Source organism: Danio rerio, chromosome 2, assembly GCF_049306965.1.
Source record: "Danio rerio strain Tuebingen ecotype United States chromosome 2, GRCz12tu, whole genome shotgun sequence".
NCBI lineage: Eukaryota > Metazoa > Chordata > Actinopteri > Cypriniformes > Danionidae > Danio > Danio rerio.
The window spans coordinates 44,145,912-44,168,622 of NC_133177.1; the positions used below are offsets into that span (position 1 = coordinate 44,145,912).

General features: G+C 35.9%; 1 protein-coding gene across 1 annotated transcript in view; it reads right to left on the reverse strand.

Annotated features, from left to right (window-relative positions):
- Positions 1–19,310, reverse strand: part of hs6st1a (heparan sulfate 6-O-sulfotransferase 1a) — a 226,416-nt gene extending 207,106 nt beyond the window's left edge. The window contains exon 1 of the mRNA NM_001430963.1: positions 18,547–19,310. Coding sequence (NP_001417892.1) covers positions 18,547–19,067 — 521 coding nt within the window. The 5' untranslated portion in view covers positions 19,068–19,310. The remainder of the gene's footprint in view (positions 1–18,546) is intronic.
- Positions 19,311–22,711: the final 3,401 nt, after the last annotated feature.

The window sequence follows — 22,711 nt, forward strand, 5'->3', positions numbered from 1 at the left end:
AGAATTGCATGGTCTTTATTGTATAAATCATTGCAAAAATGATATTTTTATTAAAAGTTACAATTGTACTAAATTTGTGTCTAAAATTGCGTCGTTAAACTTCTAAAATTCTCACACAATGAAAAGACGCAAAAACACAAATCTCATGTGTTCTGAATCGTGTGACTGATCAACTATCAACTACTTCCAACTCAACATTCATACCTGTCAACATTAGGGATGTGAAAAAAAGGGCACATTTTGATGCTAAAAATCTATACTTTTCAATAAATGTTTGTATATTTCCAGTTGAAACACTGAAGTAACATGTAATGTTTCGACAATGTTTTTTGTTCTTTTTCTGGACTTTAAACATCTTGCAATCGCTATGGAGGCTCAGAAAGCTCTCAGATTTCATTTAAATAAAATGTCTTAATTTTTGGTCAGAAGATGAACGATGAACTCAAGGCATTGGAAAGTATTTACTAACATTTTGGGGGGGGGGGGGGGGGGTGGGGGGGGGGGGGCATTACCACTTTAATACCAAGGGGAAATGTTAATACTGACAAATTGTGAACAGATAACTTAAAATACCAAGGGTGTTTTTAATTTTCAGCATAGAAATGAGTGCTAAAACAGTTGAACATCAGGCAGTCTGAAGATGGAAGTCTATAAAAGAAAGTGAAGACACCTGTTTGAGCTGTGAGTTGGGGGAGGTTGAGGTTCTTTATAATTCCGAGGCGGAATTCATGGCTTTGCAAATTAAAGCTCGGCAGTGAGCCAACTCACACAGGGAAAGTGGAGGCCCTAATTATGAATTATAAAAATGTTTGCTAATTAGTCATTGCATGGCAATTTGTCCACAGCACGCGGAAATCAATTTGGTGCTGTCGCCGAGGGCTTTACCTGGCAGCGCGGCACAAAAACACGACTTCAAAGCGAATGTCCACCATAATGCCAGCAATATTTCTGCAGAAGCCACCCCAGCCAAAACTGAAGGAGAGTAAAGAAAATTGGAACAAGATTCTAAATCACATGGGAAAAAAAGTAATGAGAGTGAAAGGCAGAGACGGGCAGTGAGAATAAGCGTGAGAGTGTTTTGTAAACAAGGATGTAAGATAAAGAAAACTGCACACATACAAAGCAAAAGAAGGAGAGAGAAATTGAAAAAGATAAATAAATAAAAAAAAAACAGAGCAAGCGGGTTCACTCTAGTATTAGCAGCTGAGTTGTGTTCATCTTCATGTATTCATTTATGCTAAACACAAAGGGCAAGCTGAAGGGTGGTCAAGTCTTTGTTTATTAAAAAGCCATTAGAGATAGAGGAGGCACTGAAGCGCTCATTCATGCACTGCCGGCATTAGGTCCGGCTCAAGGGCACGTTTCTCTTCACGGGCCACGAGATCCATATTATCAGACAGCAGCCGGGCACTTGCTCCATCCTTTTCATATTAATATGCATGCGAGTTGAGAAACTGGCCTGGCTTTGAGGTAGAAGTCAAAAAACACAGCATTTGATAAATTGTAATGATAAAAAGTGACAAAATGTGACATTAAAAAAACTAACAGTATATGGGTCAAGACAAAGACAAAAGCGTTTTTCAAGTACGTAAAAATTGTCACTATACATTTTCTTCATTGTTTACAAATGACACCACTACAATGGCATTCAGTTCAACACTAGTTTATGCTAAAATAAATTGATTGGCTTTGATTTTTAGGACAAATTTTGAGTGATGATTTAAAAATTCTATTGATTGATTTACAGTGAGTATGTTTACATGAACAGCAATATTCCGATTTTAATACGACAATAATCAAACTAAACAGAAATTGAATTAAGACATGTGGAGTATGCTGACTTTAGTCGCATTATTGAAGTGCAGTACAGACGTGTAAACACTTTAATCAAACTATTACCGTTGTGTAGTATTTTCGCTGCATTTTCTGACAGGATAGTCCTCAAAATTGAAGTTAATTGCCAACATTTACACTGTGCCACCATCCTTCAAATGGTTTTATTCATTTGATAAAAACTACAAAAAATCACCACAAATATAGCACTTTATAATGGTCAATTACTCATGCACGTTGAAATGTTCTTAATTGAACATAAATGTAGTTAACTGATTAATCACGACTAAGTGCATATAAAATGAAAACTTGCGTATAAATAACAATTTTGTGCGTATTATGAATATTTATTATATATATATATATATATATATATATATATATATATATATATATATATATATATATATATATATATATATATATAAATATAATCTCATGGCAATTTGTTACTTTTTAATTTAGTGTCTACATACAACTATTCATACAACTTAGTACGATTTGCTCATCCCCCAATGACAGTTGGGTTTAGGGATGGGGTTGGGTGCCATGTCTTCTTTTTAAAATCATACATTTTCATACAACGGAACTTGTATGAGTTTTTACGAATCAGCCACTAAACATACAAAGCATAAAATAGTTTTGTTTATTTGTGAGATCAGGCTGATACAGATATATATATATATATATATATATATATATATATATATATATATATATATATATATATATATATATATAAATATATATATATATTAGGAAAGTATTGGAAGCAGACAGGGAAAAGGGTCAGCAGAGGACCTTAAGCTGGGAATCGAACTCAGGTTGCTGTGAGCACCACTAAGCTATATGCCAGCACACTTAACCACTAGGCTATTGGTTACTATCTATTTTAAGCAAGTGTCAGGGCTGCCACATTTAATGCATTAACAACACAAAACATGGAAATGTTGAAGTAAACAACAGTGGAGGACTTCATCTTCTAAGCGTATGTTCTTGAAGTACAAATACGCTCAGAGCTTCTCCACGTGAGCACTTTGTTTGCTCGAGTTCAGCGTCCTTAGCTAATTTAGCATGCTGATCCTAAAAACACCGTCTGCCCGTCATGACCTTCCCTTGAACTGCCCTAGATCAGTTCACACACACTTATAATCTCTGTTAGCACTTTGTCTTCAAACAGTTAAGATGTCAGATGACAAAAAAAAACACTCTCTCTGAAATGTGAATGATAGCACCTTTTAGCGCAAAAGCGTTCTTTGAAAAAAGAAGAAAAAAACAGCTTATCTAACAGAAACACTATTGAACGCTGTCAAGCAATTACCAAACCTCCACAGACAACAAGAAGAAATGGGCCAAGATAATCAGCATAGAACGAGGTAAACAAGAAGCTTTTCAGTAGTCAGAGCCAGTGATATGAAAACTGCCTTTCATCCTATAATAGATATGAAGTAAAAAAAGGTATTCTTGGCTATTATGCCCTTACAAGGGATGTGCAAAGCTACATATTTTCAGATAGCATGCTGCCCGGCTAGTCGAATGATTGATCTCAAGGAATCCCAGCATAATTAGGCTAGTTTCAAGTTCAGCGGACAGCAACTGAGCATGTTTCGTATTGGGCATTTACATGAGTTGTTCAAAAATAGCCAGACAAGAGCATTGATTTGAGAAGCAATGCACTGTGAGATGTTTACAGCTAGGAGGTACAGTAGGACAGAAGAAAACTGCTAACACAATGCTATTTTAGCAGTAAAAGCTATTATATGCTAATGGTAGCATATGGTATGATAGCTAATGGTCACATTTAATGCATTATCAATATAAAATGTATAAATGTTTAACGTTAACAATAGAATTACAGAAATTCCATGGCATCTGATTCGACATTTTAAATGAAAATGCCAGCTTAAAATATAATTTACAGTGAAGATGTACTTTGTGTATGAATTGAAAAGATGATTTTTGGAGAATGTGATGGCTCCAGTTTACACACAGAATGTTCAATATAGCTAAAACTGTAAAAAGCTGTAGGAAAAAAAGAGGTTACTTAAACTAGTCTAGTCAGTTGTCAGACGAATGCATCCCGAACCAAGATCAATAATACTTAATGGAGTTGGGTTTCGCCATTTATTTTGTTCCATAGTAAAATGGATTTTTAACAATAACCGATAAACCTTTTTGTTAGCATTATTTCAACTTTTTTTGTTTTAAACATCTGTGTTTAATTGCAGAGTTTAAGCAGGAAAAAAAACATTATCATTACAGAACATGATTCTGTACAGAAAAGTCCACCAATTAGATTGCAAAGTGTACAAAAATGTATTTAGCTGCAACATACCAACACAAATTATATAATTGATTCCTCCTATGTTCTCAAAATACTTAAATATTTATATAGGTTATGTACAGCGGGGAAAGATAAGTATTGAACAAGTCACCATTACATATCAAAAAACATATTTCTAAAGGTGCCATTGACTTGAAATGTTCCCCAGATGTTGTTAACAACCAAAGAAGTCCATATATGCAAAGAAAACAAATCTAATTACTTTACAAATTGAGTTATGCCTAATATAATTAACTGACACACATGAACACATGAAGAATGAAAGGTGTAGAAAGGCAGTGAAAGCCCATACAGCAGCTGAAATCTCTCAGTAGTTCTTCGGCAGCCCTCTGACCTCCATCATTGTAAATTTGTATTAGCTGCTTTAGTCCAACATCTACATTATCAGGTTGATGGAGATGTAACCAGGGTGGATATTTCAGCAAGACAATGATCCAAAACACAGCCAAGGACTCATTATTCTTTTTCATTTTCTTTGCAGAAAAGGAAAACAATGCTGTAGAATGGTCCAGCCAATCATCTGATTTGAATCCAATATAAAATGCAAGTTAAAGCTCAGATTTGATAGACAAGACCCACAGATCCATCAAGTTCTTTCAAGTTCCATCAAGATTTTTAAAGAGGTGTCTTTAAGCTGCCACAACCAAAAAAGCCTTTTGATTAAAGTATTAAATATGTTTAATAAGTAGTTCAGTACTTTCTCCTTGTGTCATTTCATTGTTATTACATTGTTATTAGATTTTTGTGTTCTGTTTTATTTTTATGTTTGTATTATTTGGGTTCTTACCAAAATCTGGTTTAATTCCATGTCAACAGCTCTTTAAAAATGAAATAAACATGACATGTTCAATACTTATTTTCCACGCTGTATATTGTACAGTAAACTTGCAATATATTGTTTTGAAAAATACAAGAATATTCATAATGCTTCATGAGATTTACCATTAAAACTGTAAAATAGACTCTGAATCTTATTTTCATTGACTTTTTATTTTTTTAAACAAAGTTCAAAATTGTGATTCTCCTGGTTGTTTTATAATGTTTTAATGACTTCTTTAAAATTCAATGAGAAAAATATTTCTGGAAGCAGAGCTGTTAAAAAAGCATGTGGGCCAGATATACACTTCATAATGAAATCAAGATTAAAAATGAATTATTCACAATACTACAGATATAGCGTACTATGAAACGGATGCAAACACAGAAATCAAATGCTCTTCGAGCCATTCGTCCGAAAGCACTGGTCTCTTGATTTCGCAGTGGGCGGGCACAGATTCCGCATTACCACATAACGGGTTTTGAGCAGCCTGTATTTAATCCACACTGATCTGATGGGATTAACACATCGAGGTCAGGCTGCTGCTATCAGGACTGGCTCCAAGCTCTTTTTCTTACCGGCCCGGGAAAAAAACTGGCCCATCAGAACCTCCCGCTTTCTGCTCCAAGCAGTTCTGGAGACCGCCAAGCCATCTGGCTGGCGCTCCCAAAGCCAGAATCCAGGTTCACACAGAGAGCTGGAGGATTTTATAAGCTCCGAGCCACTGACCTCCAAACCACAAAGATCACACAACCGCAAACCACATCAGACTGTAATTTGTGGAGCGGCAAACCTTCACCAACACTCACACACTCTAAAGTAAAGGTCTGGACCTATGACAGTCACTATGTGGCTCCTTAATCTTCACGGCCAAACACAGAAGACATAAGTGACTGAACTGGAGAACATCATCCAGTTTCAAGGAGTACTTGAGAGGCATTGTTTGAGACGAGGGTCGTTTTTTATGCCAATACCGCTTTGGGCTTCACACATTTGTCTTACTCTATCATCCATTATTAACCACCAAAACTTGCAGACTCTTTCTCAAGTACCTTGAGAAAATAGAGAGCTGACTGTGTTCTAGCTAGTTTTAGCAAATCAGAATGAATTAGAGAAGGATTGTAGGCGAGAAACTTTACGTAAACACACATTAAAACTTTTCAAAAATCACGGAATTATTGGAAATCTGCTGACAACAGCAATGTTGCTTACCAAAATTATTTTAATTATTGTCATTTGTGTTAAACTGTAAAAAGAAATTAATAAAGTTTTGGAACAACTTGATGGCATGTATAAAGTCTTGTTTTTTGTGTGAACTATCCCTTATACAGTATATCACATGGAAGCAAGGTCTTACATATGCACAACAAACAAAAAAAGTGCATGTGTTTTCTTTTTTTTTACTGTTGCTCAGATTATTTCAGATTCAATCCAATCCAATCAAAATATTATCTGGACTGAGCTCAGTCAAATCAACTGAGACAGTTAAATGAAGGCTTTTCATTCTGATTGAATCAATCCTAAATGAATGAAGTCATAATTTGGGTGCATGTAAACATAGCTACAGATGTTCTTTGTTTGTTTAAAGTTACAGCCCATATAAATGGCTACAATATATGTCCTACAACTTTATGTGCAATAATCTCAAACAAGTCAGTGAAAAACTTGAAAAAATTTTTTCAAAACCCTTAATTTTAAAGAAACGTTAGTTCAGATACTTAATTACTTAAATATTGAATTACTTCAACTTAAATTAAATACTCATAAGTATTAGTTTTTGAAATGGTTTGAAGCAATTGGTTTCCTCAAACGGTTTGAGTTCTCTTAATTTATTGAGTTCCCATAAGTAATTGGGTTTCACAGTACTCAATTGTTTTGAGTTCTCTTCATTTATTGAGTTTTCATAACTTATTGGGTTTTATACTACTCCATTAATTTGAGTTATCTTCATATATTGAGTTCCCATAACTGGTTGGGGCTTATAGTACTCAATAGGTTTGATTTCTCTTCATTTATTGAGTTCTCATAACTGATTGGGTCTTACAGTACTCAATTGGTTTGAGTTTTCTCAATTAATTGGGTTTTATTGTGCTCAGATGCTGTTGTGAACTCAAATGGATTAAGTTCACAGTGCTCATTAAGATTACTTATAAAACTTAAATCGTTTAATGCAATCTGTTTGCTTAAATGGTTTGTGTTACCTTAAATGATTGGGTTTTACACTAATTGGTTTAAGTTTTCTTAATTTATTGGGTTTTTATTGTGCTCAAAGTGTTCTGTGTACTCAAATGGATTTATTTTACAGTACTTATTAAGATTACTTTTTGAACTTAACCACAAAATGGTTTGAGTCAACTTAATTTTTAAGTTATGTTTTACAGTGCAGCTGACCTATAAGGCCTAAGCTGTCTGTTATATAGACTAAACATAGTTTAATTAGTTCATGATATCATTTTGGGAAACAGTGGGTGTGTCTGAATACACCCCAAATATTGTTATTCATAATACAGAAGGAGGTTGTCCATTAGTGGACCCAGCCATTTTAAAAATCACAGTAAATCTTCCATGAAAATACATTTGCTCTAATGTTCTAGTCACGCTTGGGCTATACTGTGCGGCCCATATCCATAAAGCCGCAGTGTGGAAAATTATCTTGCCTATTTGATTAGACACTGACACCGCTGAAGGAACAGGAAGAGATGGGGAGAGAGAGGGGAACAAAAAAAAATTGTGAGAGAGGGTGAAGAAATGAGTTTGGATATATATACACAAAATTAAAAGAAAGACTGACAGCAGTACCGCAGGATTTTTCTGTGCCAGCTTATTGGACTGGGACTCAAAATCTGCTGCAATCTTTAAATAGACAGGACATGGAGGAAGAGAAAAAAAAAGTGACAGTAGGTGCACACGGCCCAGAATCCTCACTCATCACTCACACACAAACACACACGGGCACATTCCCAAGGGAATACATATTTATAGATACACATACATGGGGACCAAAAGTCTGAGGCTACTAATGCTTCGATTTAGCATTTATCTAATTTAATACAATACTGTCAACAAGATGAGCTCAATGAAAAGCTTAAATGAAATTTGGAACAGTTAAAAAAATAGACTAGACAAGACACAATGAGGAAATAATTTCCTTTTTGAGCAATACCACACTCAAACTAATTATTGTGCTGCTTATTCAAACTACGTTTTTAAAATGATTTGAAACAACACAATTCTTGAGATTTTCTGGGAACAACTTAATTGTTTTATGTTTAAACCACTTAAATTTGTGCAATTAGACCTTGTTTATCTAAATTGGAAACCAACATTTGGAACAAACACTTGGACTCAACTCAATTTTGCTTTAATTTGAAATTAATTTGTTTTTTTCTGTTTTAACAGTTACATCAATCATTCTCTCTTGAAGATCTGAAGGCACACTCATGTAGGCCTAATATGATCATTTTCAAATGATTCTTTTCAGCTCACAATTGCGTGCCAATAAAACGTACAATTTCATTTCCTCAAAAAATAATCACAATAAATGTCTAGCATAATAGGAACATGACAATGTGGTCCGGTACCCCATCGGCACCTTGTCATTTCAAGTTAATTGTGTCTGCTTGATCACTGCGCCAGGCCTCCTAACCAGGCTGCCCCCAACTGGGATTCTATCTTCGTGTATGACGGCTAGAAATGAGAAATCATGGCAAATAGATTACTTAAAGAGACAATTCAACCATAAATGAGAATTCTGTATTAAAGTGGCAATACAACTGTCAGTTCCTCACATAAAACTACTGGATGGCTTTAAAAGCAGCACAAGAGTCATGTTTTTAAATGTCAGTGGTGACTAAGGGTGTCACGATCCTCCAAATCCTCGATTCGATTACATTTTCGATTCTAAATGCACGATTCGATTCGATTTTCGATTATGAATAATTAATTTGTTAATGACCAATTTATTATTTGTAGCCTACCATTTAAACTACCTGACCTGCATGGTCTTTGTATTACCCATAAACAAATCATACAGTAAATGAATAAAGGCAAGATACACACATAATTACCACCTGTCAATCACTTTTTCTGCGGGACTCGTGAATAGGCAGTGATCTGTGTCGTTATAATGGCGTCGGTAAAAAAGACGCACAACCAACAACAGGAACCAGCCAACAGTATCTGAGGTGTTCGCTAAAATGACTAAGTACAAGTGAGTGAAAGATTGAAGCAGTCATCTGACTGCCTGGACCTGCTGTCTTGAGCGCATGGCTGTCTGTGCGTCTGTGTGTTCACGTGATGTGCGTTTTCAGAGGTAGAGAGGAAGGAGGGCTGCTACACGCCACTGTGGATGTCAAATCGTTGTCGTTCTAAAATGCCATTTAAAAACAAAGACAGTGTAAACAGGGCCTGAGTGTGTACTTTTCGCGAGCGGATTTGCAACGGGGGCGGGCGGAGGATCGCGATGCCGGTGTTGTCTATCGGACGAACCGTACGTAATACGTACATAGCAGAGCTTGCAAAACTGTGTTTTTTTTTGTCGACAACACGAACGTTGTCAACATAACTCACTGGAAATCCAAAATGCTTACACAACCGCGACTTCATTGAAAGAGGAGAGGGTTTAAGTTCTGTCGACGGGTCTCCTGCTTCTGCAGTTTAACAAGCACTTCAACAAGCCTGTTTTTTTCCCGCTTGGCAAGCCAAGCTGACGTGACATGGGGGCGTGGCAGCATCGACGATTCTATTTTTTGATTCGATAATCGAAATTGAGCATAAATTTCGATCGATTTCGATTAAAAATTTAAATCGTGACACCCCTAGTGGTGACCAGTGGTGTAAAGTAACACATTTCGAATACTCAAACTACTGTAATTGAGTAGTTCTTCTCAGAAATTGCAATTTAATAAGTAGTTTGTGTACAAAATGTGTACTTTTACTTTCACCTGAGTACATTTTAGTGCTGTATCGGTACTTTTACTCCACTACTTTCCGTCAGCCTGCAGTCATTATGGGGATTAGAAAAATCTGTCCTGTGATTCCGTTCCAATCAAATCGAACATAGAAAGGAAATTGCATCATACTTAACAACCTCAAGACATAGGCACTTTATAAATACAGCAAACCGTTTGGAAGGATTAAGTGTTGAAGATGTGCAAAATCATCACACACATTGAACCAGAGACTGTTTAGATGCATGTCACTGATGAGAAGATGACACTGCATGATGACCAAAAATGGAATTAAACACCCAGCAGGCACAAAACGTCATCATGACGGCAGATTGAAGTTATATCCCAACATTGTGGGGACGTTGCATTTTGTTTGGAAGTGAAAATTGGGTTGACATTAAAACCCAGCGTCAGGCCGACATTAATGTCCAACGTCTAACCTAAAATCAACCAAATATCTAAGGTCTAATGATGTTACAGCTTGATGTTACCATTATGACGTCTATCAGAACTATCGGATTTTGGTTGCCCTACCTAAGAAATAAAAGTCAGTATTTGACGTCAATCTGAAGTTGGTTTAAGAAGTTATTGGACATCAAAATAACGTTGTCCTTAGACGCTGGTTAGACATTGAATTTTGGTCACCTGACATCACAACCTAAATCTAGCCTAACATTACCGTCTTAGGATGCTGTGTGCCTTCTGGGCAATAACTAAAGGCTCTACAGAATGTTACGTCTACACACAAATTACATGGAAATGCATCAGCTTTATACAGCGTAATACTCAGTGAAGTTTATTTATAAACTAATTTCGAGAGGTGCTTATGATTGCTTGCGGCTGGACCTGTATTATCCAATTTACAAGGCACCAATGAGACGATTCCTAAGCTACTATAAATTCCTTAGGTTACATATCACAGCTATCTTAGTTTTGAAGAATCCAAGAGCAATTACCATCTGCTTCTCAGCCTCTATGACTGGGGAGTTCTTGAGATCTACCTGAGCTCAAACTCCCTTTTCGCCTTGCAACGGGAGGGAGCCCCTAGCTCGAGGATCTTATAAGCTCAGGGCTCTCTCCCATGCCAAACTAGCTTTATAATCAATCATCAGCTAAGTGTGAACTCTTGAACTACTCTTGAGTACTTTTGAATGTTCTGTCTCTACTTGCGCTACATTTTTAGGCAAGAAATACTTGAGTATGATTTTTCAGTACTCTTTCCACCACTGATGGTGACCATCTGACATTTTTCTAAACATGACAATGTTTGTTTCATTTTGAATTGTATGCTTAAAAGGATAGTCCACCCAAAAAAATTATGGAAATTTTGTCATCATTTACTCACCCTTTATTTGTGTCAAACATTTAGGAGTTTCTTAAAGACAAAAGAAGATATTTTGAAGAAAACTGTGAACTCCTGACTTCTATAGTATTTGTTCTTCTTACTATGGAAGTCAATTGTTACAGGTTTTAAGCTTTATTCAAACGTTTGGAACAACTTGAGGTTGAATAAATAGTGAGGAAATCTTCATTTTTGGATGAACTATACCTTTACATGTAATTTTTACTAGATAAAAAAATAGTTTCTGATGCCTCCATTAAACTGTAATTGGCAACATAATTAAACAGATGTTTGAGCATTGAGATAACTATTTATAGTACATGTATAGTCAGATTACTGCTCCAGTATATTAGGTACTTTGTGTATGGGTTTAAAAATTGCTCTAACATTTGGTTTCTTGTTTGTATGCATGCATGCTTAAGATTATTTATGTACCACCATGGTACTGCAAGACATGATATTTGATTCTATTTTATACCCATGCATGTAGCAAACAATGAAATTAAAGTTCAACTACTGTCCTTTCTATTTTATCATTGTCATATTCTGTTTTTGATTCAATTAGATCAAAAAAGTCTTTGGTCAATGTCTAGCTCATACTTCAGTCAAACCCCACCACAACTGAACTATAAGCAGACCATTGGCCCACATTTTCAGTGGTCTCTATCTGCTTGCTTGGTTTGGAACAGAGATTGGATGCCAATGTTCACACTTACTCCAATAAACCACACTTGCAGAGAAATCGCACCAAAGTTAGTATGATTCTAACCAAACCTGCCAAGTGTGAACACAGCTTAAGTCACGCCTGAAAAACATTTACAAACATTCCCTTATTCCATATTTAATCCCTTCAATTATACAGTATCCAGAAAACAAAAAGAGAAGCATAGACCAATTAAAAAGTACACATCACACTTTTTTTCTCAAAAAACACATTATTAAAGGTGCTTTTGATTGAGGTGATCTGAAATTCATACATACAAAAATCCACGCTTGCAAAAAAAATTAATATAGAAAATCATAATGGTTTGAAACAATTTAAGGGTGAGTTAATAGTGAGTAAATCTTCATTTTTGAGTGAGCTATCCCTCTAAATGTAATCTTAACTTTAGTTGATGATGCCTCCACTGAACATCATGTTAAAAAACAGATAGTTGAGTATTGAGAGAACTATTTATAATATATGTAAAGTTAAATTACTGCTCCAGTGTGCTAGCTACTGTATGTATATGTTTAAAAAGTCTCTTACATCCAGTTTTGTGCTCATATTTATGCTTAATTTTTATTTATTTAGCATCATGGTTCATTTTTATGTCCATGCATAAAGTAAACTATGAAATAAAAGCTCAACTTGACTTGATTCTGTCTTATTTACTGTCTCATTGCTGTATTCTGCTTCATACTTCCGTCAAACCTCACCATAGCTTAACTATAAGCAGACCATTGGCCCACATTTTCTGTGGTCTCTATCTGCTTGTTTGGTGAGGAACAGAGATTGGATGCCAGTGTTCACACTTAGTCAAATAAACCACACTACTGGAGAAATCACACCAAAGTTAGTATGATTCTAATCAAAGCTGCCAAGTGTGAACACAGCTTAAGTCATGCCTGAAAAACATTTACAAACATTCCCTCATTCCATATTTAATCCATTCAATTTTACAGTATTCAGAAAACAGAAAGAGGAACATATACAGCATTTTTTTTGTATTGAACGTCTCAAATTTTTTTCTCAGAAAACACATTTCTAAAGGGGCTTTTGACATGACATTTTCACCAGATAAATAATCTGAATAAAGAATAAAGAAATAATCTCTGAAATCCTTGTGTACAAAAAAATTGTTTATAAATTAAGTAAGGTGTAATAAAAAAATGAAATAACACAGTATTGAAAACATGAAGATAGGGAGGTGTAAAAAGGCATGGAAAGTCCATACAGCAACATTTTATCCTTGTGTCTTTCCATTGTTATCACATAACAATTTTACTTATTTTAATGCGTTTTTGAACCAAAATCTGGGTCGATTTCATGTCAACAGCTCCTTTAGAAATATGTTTGCCAGAAACAATCACAACTGTAAATAGGAGCATAAATTAAATAGAAATTATAGTGTTATTCGCAATAAACTTCATTTATTATGAACGTCAAGCATAGACATTAAATCTATTAAACTATTAAAACCAAAACAGAAATAACCAGTGTGTTTCAAATGCACAACACAAATACCTCTCTCATTCTGCACCAATCCAAATGTCTGCATGTTTTGCTAGCTTGACGTTAATTGCATGACGTGGTCACTTTGGAATATTAGTCATAGCACATTTCAGATGTGACTTGCATTGCAGAACGCACAACTTTCATTTAAACTGTTAAACAGACCCTATAAGGGCCGTTTGTCAGACACTGGGCCCCTATCTATTTTTTCTAAGCATTTTGGTCAAAGAGCAGACGCAGACCCTTCATTAAACAGATTACATACTGTCTAGCACAGCAGGGGTATTGCCTAGTAGGCCACTGGTGGGGGGCTAAAAAACACAACCGCTGGTGGTTGATTGCATGTGCCTATCGCTGTGAGAAACATTCTCACACCTCACGCCCACATGAAAAAGCAACCCTCCTCTGGTCTCCTTTCACTGCTTTATCTGAAACCCCTGTGCTTCATGCCTGACAGCAACACACACCACTCGCCAGATGGCTTTCTAACTGAAACCTCAATGAGAATGTGGTGATGCGCATCTCGTCAAGGAATTAAAATGCCCCCATCATTCTCAAGTCCACCAGGTCCCTTTGGGGGTGTGTGGGGGGGGGGGGGGGGGGGGGTGAGCACGGCATGAATGCGATTTGGAAAAATGTGATTCCCAATAAGACCAATGTGTAATTAAAAGCTTGTCCTTCGATGCATTAACGGCCATGAAGAGGAGAGCGAGCAGTGCTTCCAAAGTCTCAGGAGCTGAGAGAGATTTGAATGTAAACAAGTCCGTTAAACATTTTCTAACAAGCATGCAGATTGGCACAGCTGTCAGATGGCTTCCTGCCTGTTGGTGGGAATGGTGCTGGCTTCCGTGAACTGTAACTCACTGGACTGACAACAGGTGTTAAACCCTGCGCCACGGCCGCCCTACATGTTACTAATCCCAGGAATAAGCAGTCAAGAAGCAGTCAAGACTGAAGAGGGTGATGTACGCTTTTCAGAACAGTTTCGAATGAATAACATTTCACTGCCATCCCAAATGCGACAAATAAACATTGAAATTAACCGTCAAGATTATGACAACAACCTGTAATTACAGCGCATACAAATAATAGCAAATGCAATCAATCAACAAAGTGTGATTCACATACAAATGACTCTAAGCAACTGTTCTTTTGTGTGTCAGTCAGATATAATCACTTAAAAGGCACATATTTGCCCCTTTTTCAACACTTAAAAAGGTCTTAAAGTGTCTCCAGAATTTGTCTGTAAAGTTTCAGCTCAAAACACCTATCGGATTATTTATTATACATTTCAGAATATAGAAGTTTTCTGATCTGAACAAACTGTAGCTGTTGCCTGTGCCTTTAATGCTAGTTCTCCCTGTCCACCGTTCCTATGTGCCTGTCAGAGTGTGCCTCAATTTGTGCCTCAGCTGCATCAGATAAACAGTACAGTGACAGACATGAAGGAAGCAGATCTCTGGTAACGTTTGTGAGAAATACTACTGTAAGAATTTTCCCAATGATTATTTGATGGATTTGTTGTGGAGTTAAACCAAGCCTTTCTGAAATGATGAGGCTAAAATAAGAAATGACAAACAGCTTTTTGGACTTCCAAAAGTTTTTGCTCATAAATGGGGGAAAGTTCAAGAAATTGGCTAAAAACGTAAAAAAAAAAAAGGAAGCATAACCATTTATTGAATACATCCATGTCTACAAACTTTTTTTGAACGTGATAATTAGTTTGACAGCACCAATAAAGATGATATACAGGCCTAGCTATGGGTATAAATATGTTGATGTGTTATATAATAATCAGATACAAACACCAACACGCTTATACAAAATCCAGCAGAACATAAATGACTGACCCTGCCATGTAATCGCTTTGCAATAATCTATAAGTTTACTGCCGTTTTGGTGGAATAAACAACCATAATGTTAACATCTATATGCGCAGCAGTGGTGAATGTTTGTTGATGGCAAGTTCATCGACCAAGTAAAAACAAATGCAACCCTTGCAACAAAACTAGACCGTTACTACTGTGGAGCACCTTTTCCCTCTTACAAAAATAAATAAATAATAATAATGTAATAAATAATAATAATAATAAATCACAAAAATATGGACTTTCCTCAGTGTCTCCCATTCATTTTTTTTTTTAATTCCTGCCCTCCATCTGAATTTCACGCGTCTCCAGAACCACGTGATTGAAAACAACCTAGATGCATTAAAGGCATACTCCCCAACCCTCCCCAACATTCTCCCTTGCTTCCTAAATGGCATGGCGGGCCAAATAAAAGGTTACCATAGGCCTTTCTGCTTAAAACACATTCAAATAAAAAAAAATCACTCTATTAGGACTCATATTGTAAAACATGGTTGCTGGTCATAATAACCATAACTCAACATTGCAGATTCTGCGATATGATTACATTGCACAGATGTGCACATTGCAATATCGATGCTAAACCAATATATTGTGCATCCCTAATCCATAGGGAATCATTTAATCATTATAGCCTGTGTTAAAGACCAAACGGTCTTTTATGTAAGCATAAAATTGTGACATTTCTAAATAATATTAATATAAAGTCTGAAAACACATCATGAAGTCCTGTAAAACTGTAGTAAGGAAAACAGCCCGGCAATCCTTCACAGCTCAAAATCTCCACAGAGATTTCACGGGTCATAAACAGCTCCCTTTTTCTCAGCCTCCAATGTCACCACCGCCACATCTCAATTGTCTTATTTTACATTTAAGTTAGACATTTGGCCTTACAATTGTTAATCAGCACAAAAAAAACTTTGATCTAGGCATGGGACGATAACGGTTTTTAACTGTTGGTATTTGTACGATTTTTTCTTTCATTCTTTATTAATTAATTTATTTATTTATTTATTTATTTTAGGACAACAGTATCTCCAGCAGAAAAAAATATTCAGAGATGCCATTTTAAATTGAAATTAAATCTCTGTTTTTTTAAACAAATGAAGACAGCAGAAATCAGTGATTCATTAAATTATTAAGCCTGACATGTTTACTGCTCTAAAATATTATAAATCTTTCAAAAAATAAAATATATTGAGTTCAAAGGGGAAAAAGTTTTTATTTTTTACCAAGACATTTAAAAAGAATATATATAAAGCAGTAATCACAATACCGTGATACCATGATATTTTTATACAAGGTTGTCGTACTGTCTGAAACTTATACCAGCCCATGCCTGCTTGAATCCTCACTGCACCAGTAGTTTGTCCTTTGAAATCACTGTTACTTTGCATTTCCCGAGTAATTAGCGAAATAATCCAAATATTAAAAATGAGAAATGACAAAACTCCCCTCACCTCTTGCCACCGCTGACCCTGTGCTAATTTCACAGGCAAAACGAACATGTACACGTGCGTGATGAATTAGGGGAGAGTCGCACTGGTGTGGTCTGTCTGCTTTTATCACGGGAGAGATTAATCAAAGAGAGGAATGTGCATTCATATCAGTGCTGCATTCCTAAGGTCGCCAAAAGCAACAAGAGTAATGGCATCGCTGTGATACGAGGGATGTTTTACACTTGAGGCTATGCTGCAGCTAGACTGTAGTCTTTTAGGTAGGAGTCAGGCTGGTGATTATTTGCTAAATCTGATCTGATGTATTTGACTTTGCAGAGCTTAGATAATTTAATCCACAAAATCCTATTAAAAACTAAAACAGACTACATGCACGGAGACAGATTGCACATCGCTGCAAAGGTAATACACTGTGCAAACAGTAACCGACTCCAATAGCTTTTAAACAGACTGGAATGGATTTGTGACACTGTTATTTCTACTGTAAGTGAGGAACGGCAATGAAGACAGATTGATAGTTCTTATCCAGAATACAGCAAAATGTGGTGTGTTTTTCCTGAAATGTCTGCTACAGTCAGTGTGTAGTGTCCTGATGTGGTGAGTTCTGTAACCACTATCTTGGCAGCCAGGACTCACTAGTGTTTACGAGGGCTGTTTTACAACACAGTAATTTTCCACCTCCATCACTGGAGAAAACACAAACATGCAGAAATCGAAAACGACACAAACATTGACACATTAAGTCCTATCTTCCACCTGAGCAACAAGACTTTAACATGATTAACATAGTTTTGTCCAAAATATTTAATTTACTTTAGTAAAAACTGTGGTAGCTGTTTAAGCCATTTTCACTGCTTCGACTTTTTGTTTGCACATAATTAAATTAAATATAATATGTTTACCATGTTAATATCAAAAAGACTTGCAACCAATTTCACAAGACCACAGAAATGCTGTAAAACTATTGAGGTGTTCACACTTTAAATGTTGTCGTTGTTAACCCAGGTAAAATTAATCTTGGCTTGTTTCAATATATCACACTCTCCATATATTTTCCTAAGCGGTCAGGTTTCCGATACCTGACACTGTAAAACTGTAGCTATATTTGTAAACTTTGGGTTAGCTTACTTAGTTGCACTGATATGATGCTAATAACACTGGTTTGAGGGAGTAAAATTACATGTAACTTGATTTAAAAAAGTAAACGCTTGTCAACTGGTGGAAGTATCACCATCTTCTGTGTGCTTGAATTAACCTGCTGAAGCATACTTGTTACTCAGTTAACTGTTCAGCATTTTAGCTATAACAGCACGTCAAAGTTTACTTGACGTATGTCAGTGCGTGAATATTTAATAAGGGATGCAGTAGCCAAGTTCGTGATTGGTCGTCTGATGCAGAACAAGCCTTTGTTTACGTTCCAGCTTCAAAGTATTTAATAATCCAGGGTTAAACGCGTTCTATCTAAGAGTGAAAACCTGATTAACCTTTACCTGGGCTTTAAAAAGAAGATCAGCCATCAAGTGTAATGTGAAAAGAGTCTAATGCGCATAGATAACTAAATTGCAGATGAAGGCAAGTGCATTGACTCTCTAAAGTTCAGACTGTCTCAAACCCCACTGAGACATCAATTTGCGACTGCACAAGCCTGTCTCTAAAAAAACAACAAACTGGATTTTGAGACATCCAACAATTCGCATGAAAGAAAATTTCCCAAGCATCACCTTTGATTTTTCATCCTGCTCTCCTTTTTGTTCAAAACCCCCGGTACGCAGTTGGTCAGTTCGGTCCAGTCCGCGTGTAAGCCACAACTCCAACCGGTGGAGAACCGTGAGAAGAGCCAGGTTTCTTTCCTATTGGGTCGGTAACAGGTACACTTCTTCTGTCCCGGTCTACAGTCGCACGGAACCTCCAGCCTGACGTTCTGGACCAGGTGCCTCCCGAACGTGGTCCCACCGGTCTTCTGGATGTGGAGGAACACGATCACATCATCCCCCTTGATTTCAAAATCCACGGTCCGCTCCAGATCCCTGATGGGGAAATAGAATTTCTTGACGTAATGGGGATCAGGAGTCGGGAAGAGATCCGCATCGTCTTCCAGCATGTAGCCGTGCGGAGAGCCGAAGTTCATCATCCCCGGAGCCACGTACTGATACAAAATCAGCATGAACAGAACCGAGCCGACAACGATGAACAGAAATTTACTGCTCCTCTCAACCATGTTCCTTCCAGTGAGGAGGTTCATGTGTTACCATTTCCCGGTTGACTGTTTTTTAGGGTGTCTCCATATAAACACTCGGCAGTCAGAGCATCGCGCGCTGAAAGTCAGTCGTCAGACGCATTGGGTCAGGTTGGACTCATTGCATCAGAAGTGTTGCGGTATAGGATCCAGCACGGCGCGGTCTCCCTCCTTTCACCACTGTATGACACGGTGTGTTTAAAGTCCTCGACACATCGCTGTGAAGCTCCTCCAGCAGCGTGCACAGCGACACCCACTTTCCCAACACGCGCGCGCTCCGCTTTCTCAAACACAAACGAGCGCTATTTTGTTGTTTCTAGTAAACGCCCGCGAAGCTTTTGGCATTATGATGTTTCTCTAAACTCAGCGGCGTTTCATCACAAGAACCAAAAATAATGAAAGGTACATTTAAATACTACTACTACAAATAATAATAATAATAATAATAATAATAATAATAATAATAATAATAATAATAATAATAATAATAATTATTATTATTATTATTATTATTATTATTATTATAAATGTAAATTATTATTATTATAAATGTTCAATGCCCAACAACTGCATTGTACAGCACTTTTTAAATAATAATACAGTTTTAGAAATGAAAAAAAAAAATTATATGCAATTATTTTGCAATTATTATATGCAATTATATTAAAATTATTATCAAGCAAGACACTGAAATTACAAATAATATATGCTATTTTAAGACATTATTTTATAATTATTTTATTGAAATTATGTAAAAAAAACTTTGTTTTTGATTAACACTTTATATATTGCTTATTGTGAATAAACAAGCAAAGTAAATAATAAGCAAAAATAAAAACAAAAAAACAAGGCAAAAGTACAACAAGTCCTACAAAATTACATAAAAATTACTATATTACATTTTAAAATGCTTTAAATGATAATGCAATGTTTTCAACTATTGTTTAGTCACTGAAACTACTTCATAGTGCTGGCTGAACATTCAATTGTCACAGATAAAACTCTGTGATAATATACAATTTCTAAAAGATAAACCTGCTAAAGTGCAATTTGTGGTTGAGCAGCAAAAAGTGTGAAACAAAGAACTTTTATGTGCATGTTCACCTCTGATAAGATAAAGGCGGTTATTCATTTGTAAAAGTAAAGTTTGCGTTATGAACAAGAAACCACTTTCTAACTTGAAGGCACACTGAAACATAAAATCAACACAGAAAAGCGTTCAGCTAGAACTCAGACAGGACTCCTTCACCACACGCTAGTAGGCAGTGTTTAGTGCAGTGCTATTGTATATAGAGACCTGTTTCATTTTTTTGCCTTTGACTTTCAGCTGTGCTTGCTTGCTTGCTTGCTTGCTTGATTGATTGATTGATTGATTGATTGATTAATTGATTGATTGATTAATTGATTAGGGGGATGTCTAAATTCTTAGTGTAGGGATGTTCGATCCTTCTAGGTTTTTATGACAAGATATTTTTAATTATGGATTGAAATAAGTCCTCTTGTAAACATAACTCATTGATACTTAAAAATAACTTTTGACATAACCTTGATGCTGCAGAATAAAATGCACATGCTTGCACCCCAAAAATCCTTGTCTTATATATATATATATATATATATATATATATATATATATATATATATATATATATATATATATATATATATATATATATATAAACAGCATCCTCTTACCTCTTACAGCAGTGGTTCCCAAACTTTTTTAGCAGAGACTGCTTTTTTCCTCTGAAAATATTGTAAGGCCCCCCTCAACATTCAATGATATTATCACTCATATAAGTTTGCAGTAAGGATGACAAAAAATGTTGTTTTCAAACAAATGGTATGTTTATTATTATATCTAGATATGTTTATGCACAAATAATAGGCTAATGCAAAATATAAAAGCAAAGCATCAGTAGGCCATTGTAACTGAAGCCTTTGGCCTTTAAATTGGCCCTATTAGTTGCCAATTATTTAAAAGTTTCTCGTCAGTAGCTGTAACATCCTTCATTTTATTTTGGGAGTGTGTCAATTATTTTGCCTTGCGCTCAGAAAATGCTCTGGTCTTGTCGCGGTATTGGGGATGAGCCATCTGCAAATGTCTTATTAAATTGGACAACCTCATCCATTCGTTAGCAAGAACTTTGGCGCAGATAATGCACTGTGGCTGGGTCAGGGACTCTTTGCTTCGAGAAAATGAAATAAACCATAGTTCAGGTACTGTAACTATCTTGGTATTTCCTGCACTTTGTGTTACCAGTATTTTTAGTACTGCGACCCAAAATGTTTAGAGCTTCCTCACCTGGGTCCAGAATGCTTGGGTCATAAGTATTATCTTCTGAAGGCAAATCAGTGAGAAACTACAAATTTGTCCATTTTTTGGTCAGCCAGGAGATAAAATAAACTAAGGCAACGTGATTCTCCTAATTGTCCACTGCTAAAAAAAATTGTAAAAATATGATGCAACCCCACACAGAGCTAGCTGAGGCCCCCTTGTGGGCTGGGACCCCCCTGTTGGGAACCGCTGCCTTACAAAACCCCTTCAAAATTCAGATATTCTTGATATTGGGTTAATTTATATTGTTGTATCAATGTCAATGTTTTCTCTGATATTGTAAAAATCATTTCTTAATCATGTTTGCCTCTTCCACAAAATTAAGGTGAACGAAAAAGATAATAATCCAAAATAAAAGTTTGATTTCACATAATATATGTGTGTGTTATATATACATTTATTATGTATATGCGATTAACACACTTACAAACAAAACTATATAAAATATTTTTGTTACATAAATATTTAAATCTATATATAATTTGTATCACATACACATATATTTTATATAGGTAGATATAAATAAACATGTGCTTAAATATATGAATGCGTGTATGTGTTTAAATTATGTAATAATTGAATGCCCAGCACTACATAAAACTATAAATGCAATATTACATTACTTAGCTAATCACTAACATTATTAATTTAGCTTATATCTCATCTGTCTTCTAAGAGAAAGCCCTGATCTTACAAATTATCGTACAAATTACCTCCAACAAATGATGTTTGCAACTTGTTCGCTTAAATACTGCAAGTCAAATTAACATATTTCTATTTACAACAACAGCAGCAGCCTGAAGAAAGCCTGTCATTTGATATCATGATTATTGCGCCTGGGGATCCGCTGCATAATGAAGCTATGGAAATGTCGTGTTGCGGCTGATCATTTGTCGTTGAGTAGCTTTACTAGGATGAATTGTAAAATGTGTCCTGCACTGTCTGTTACAGCTCCTTGTTACCTGGGCTCTGTCATGCATTGGGTTTTCAGTTTGCTTTTTTTTTCTTAGTACATTACCTAATATGCTACAGTGTAAAAATAAAATGCTGTTTTCCACACAATTCCTTCATGTTGTCCCAGCACAATTAAGTGTAACATATTAATGGTGGCTTGAGAAAGCCAACATACAATACTACATAAACTTAATATTCTTCTTCGTCTTCTTCTTCTGAGACTAATTTCTTTATGCATCTCCTCCTAGACTGTTCATGCAAACACCAAACTAACAACAAACCTCCAAACAGGTCTGACTCAGGTTGTTATATCTTTTCAAACTGATCCAACTTGCCAATTTGTCAAAAACTGTCCCGA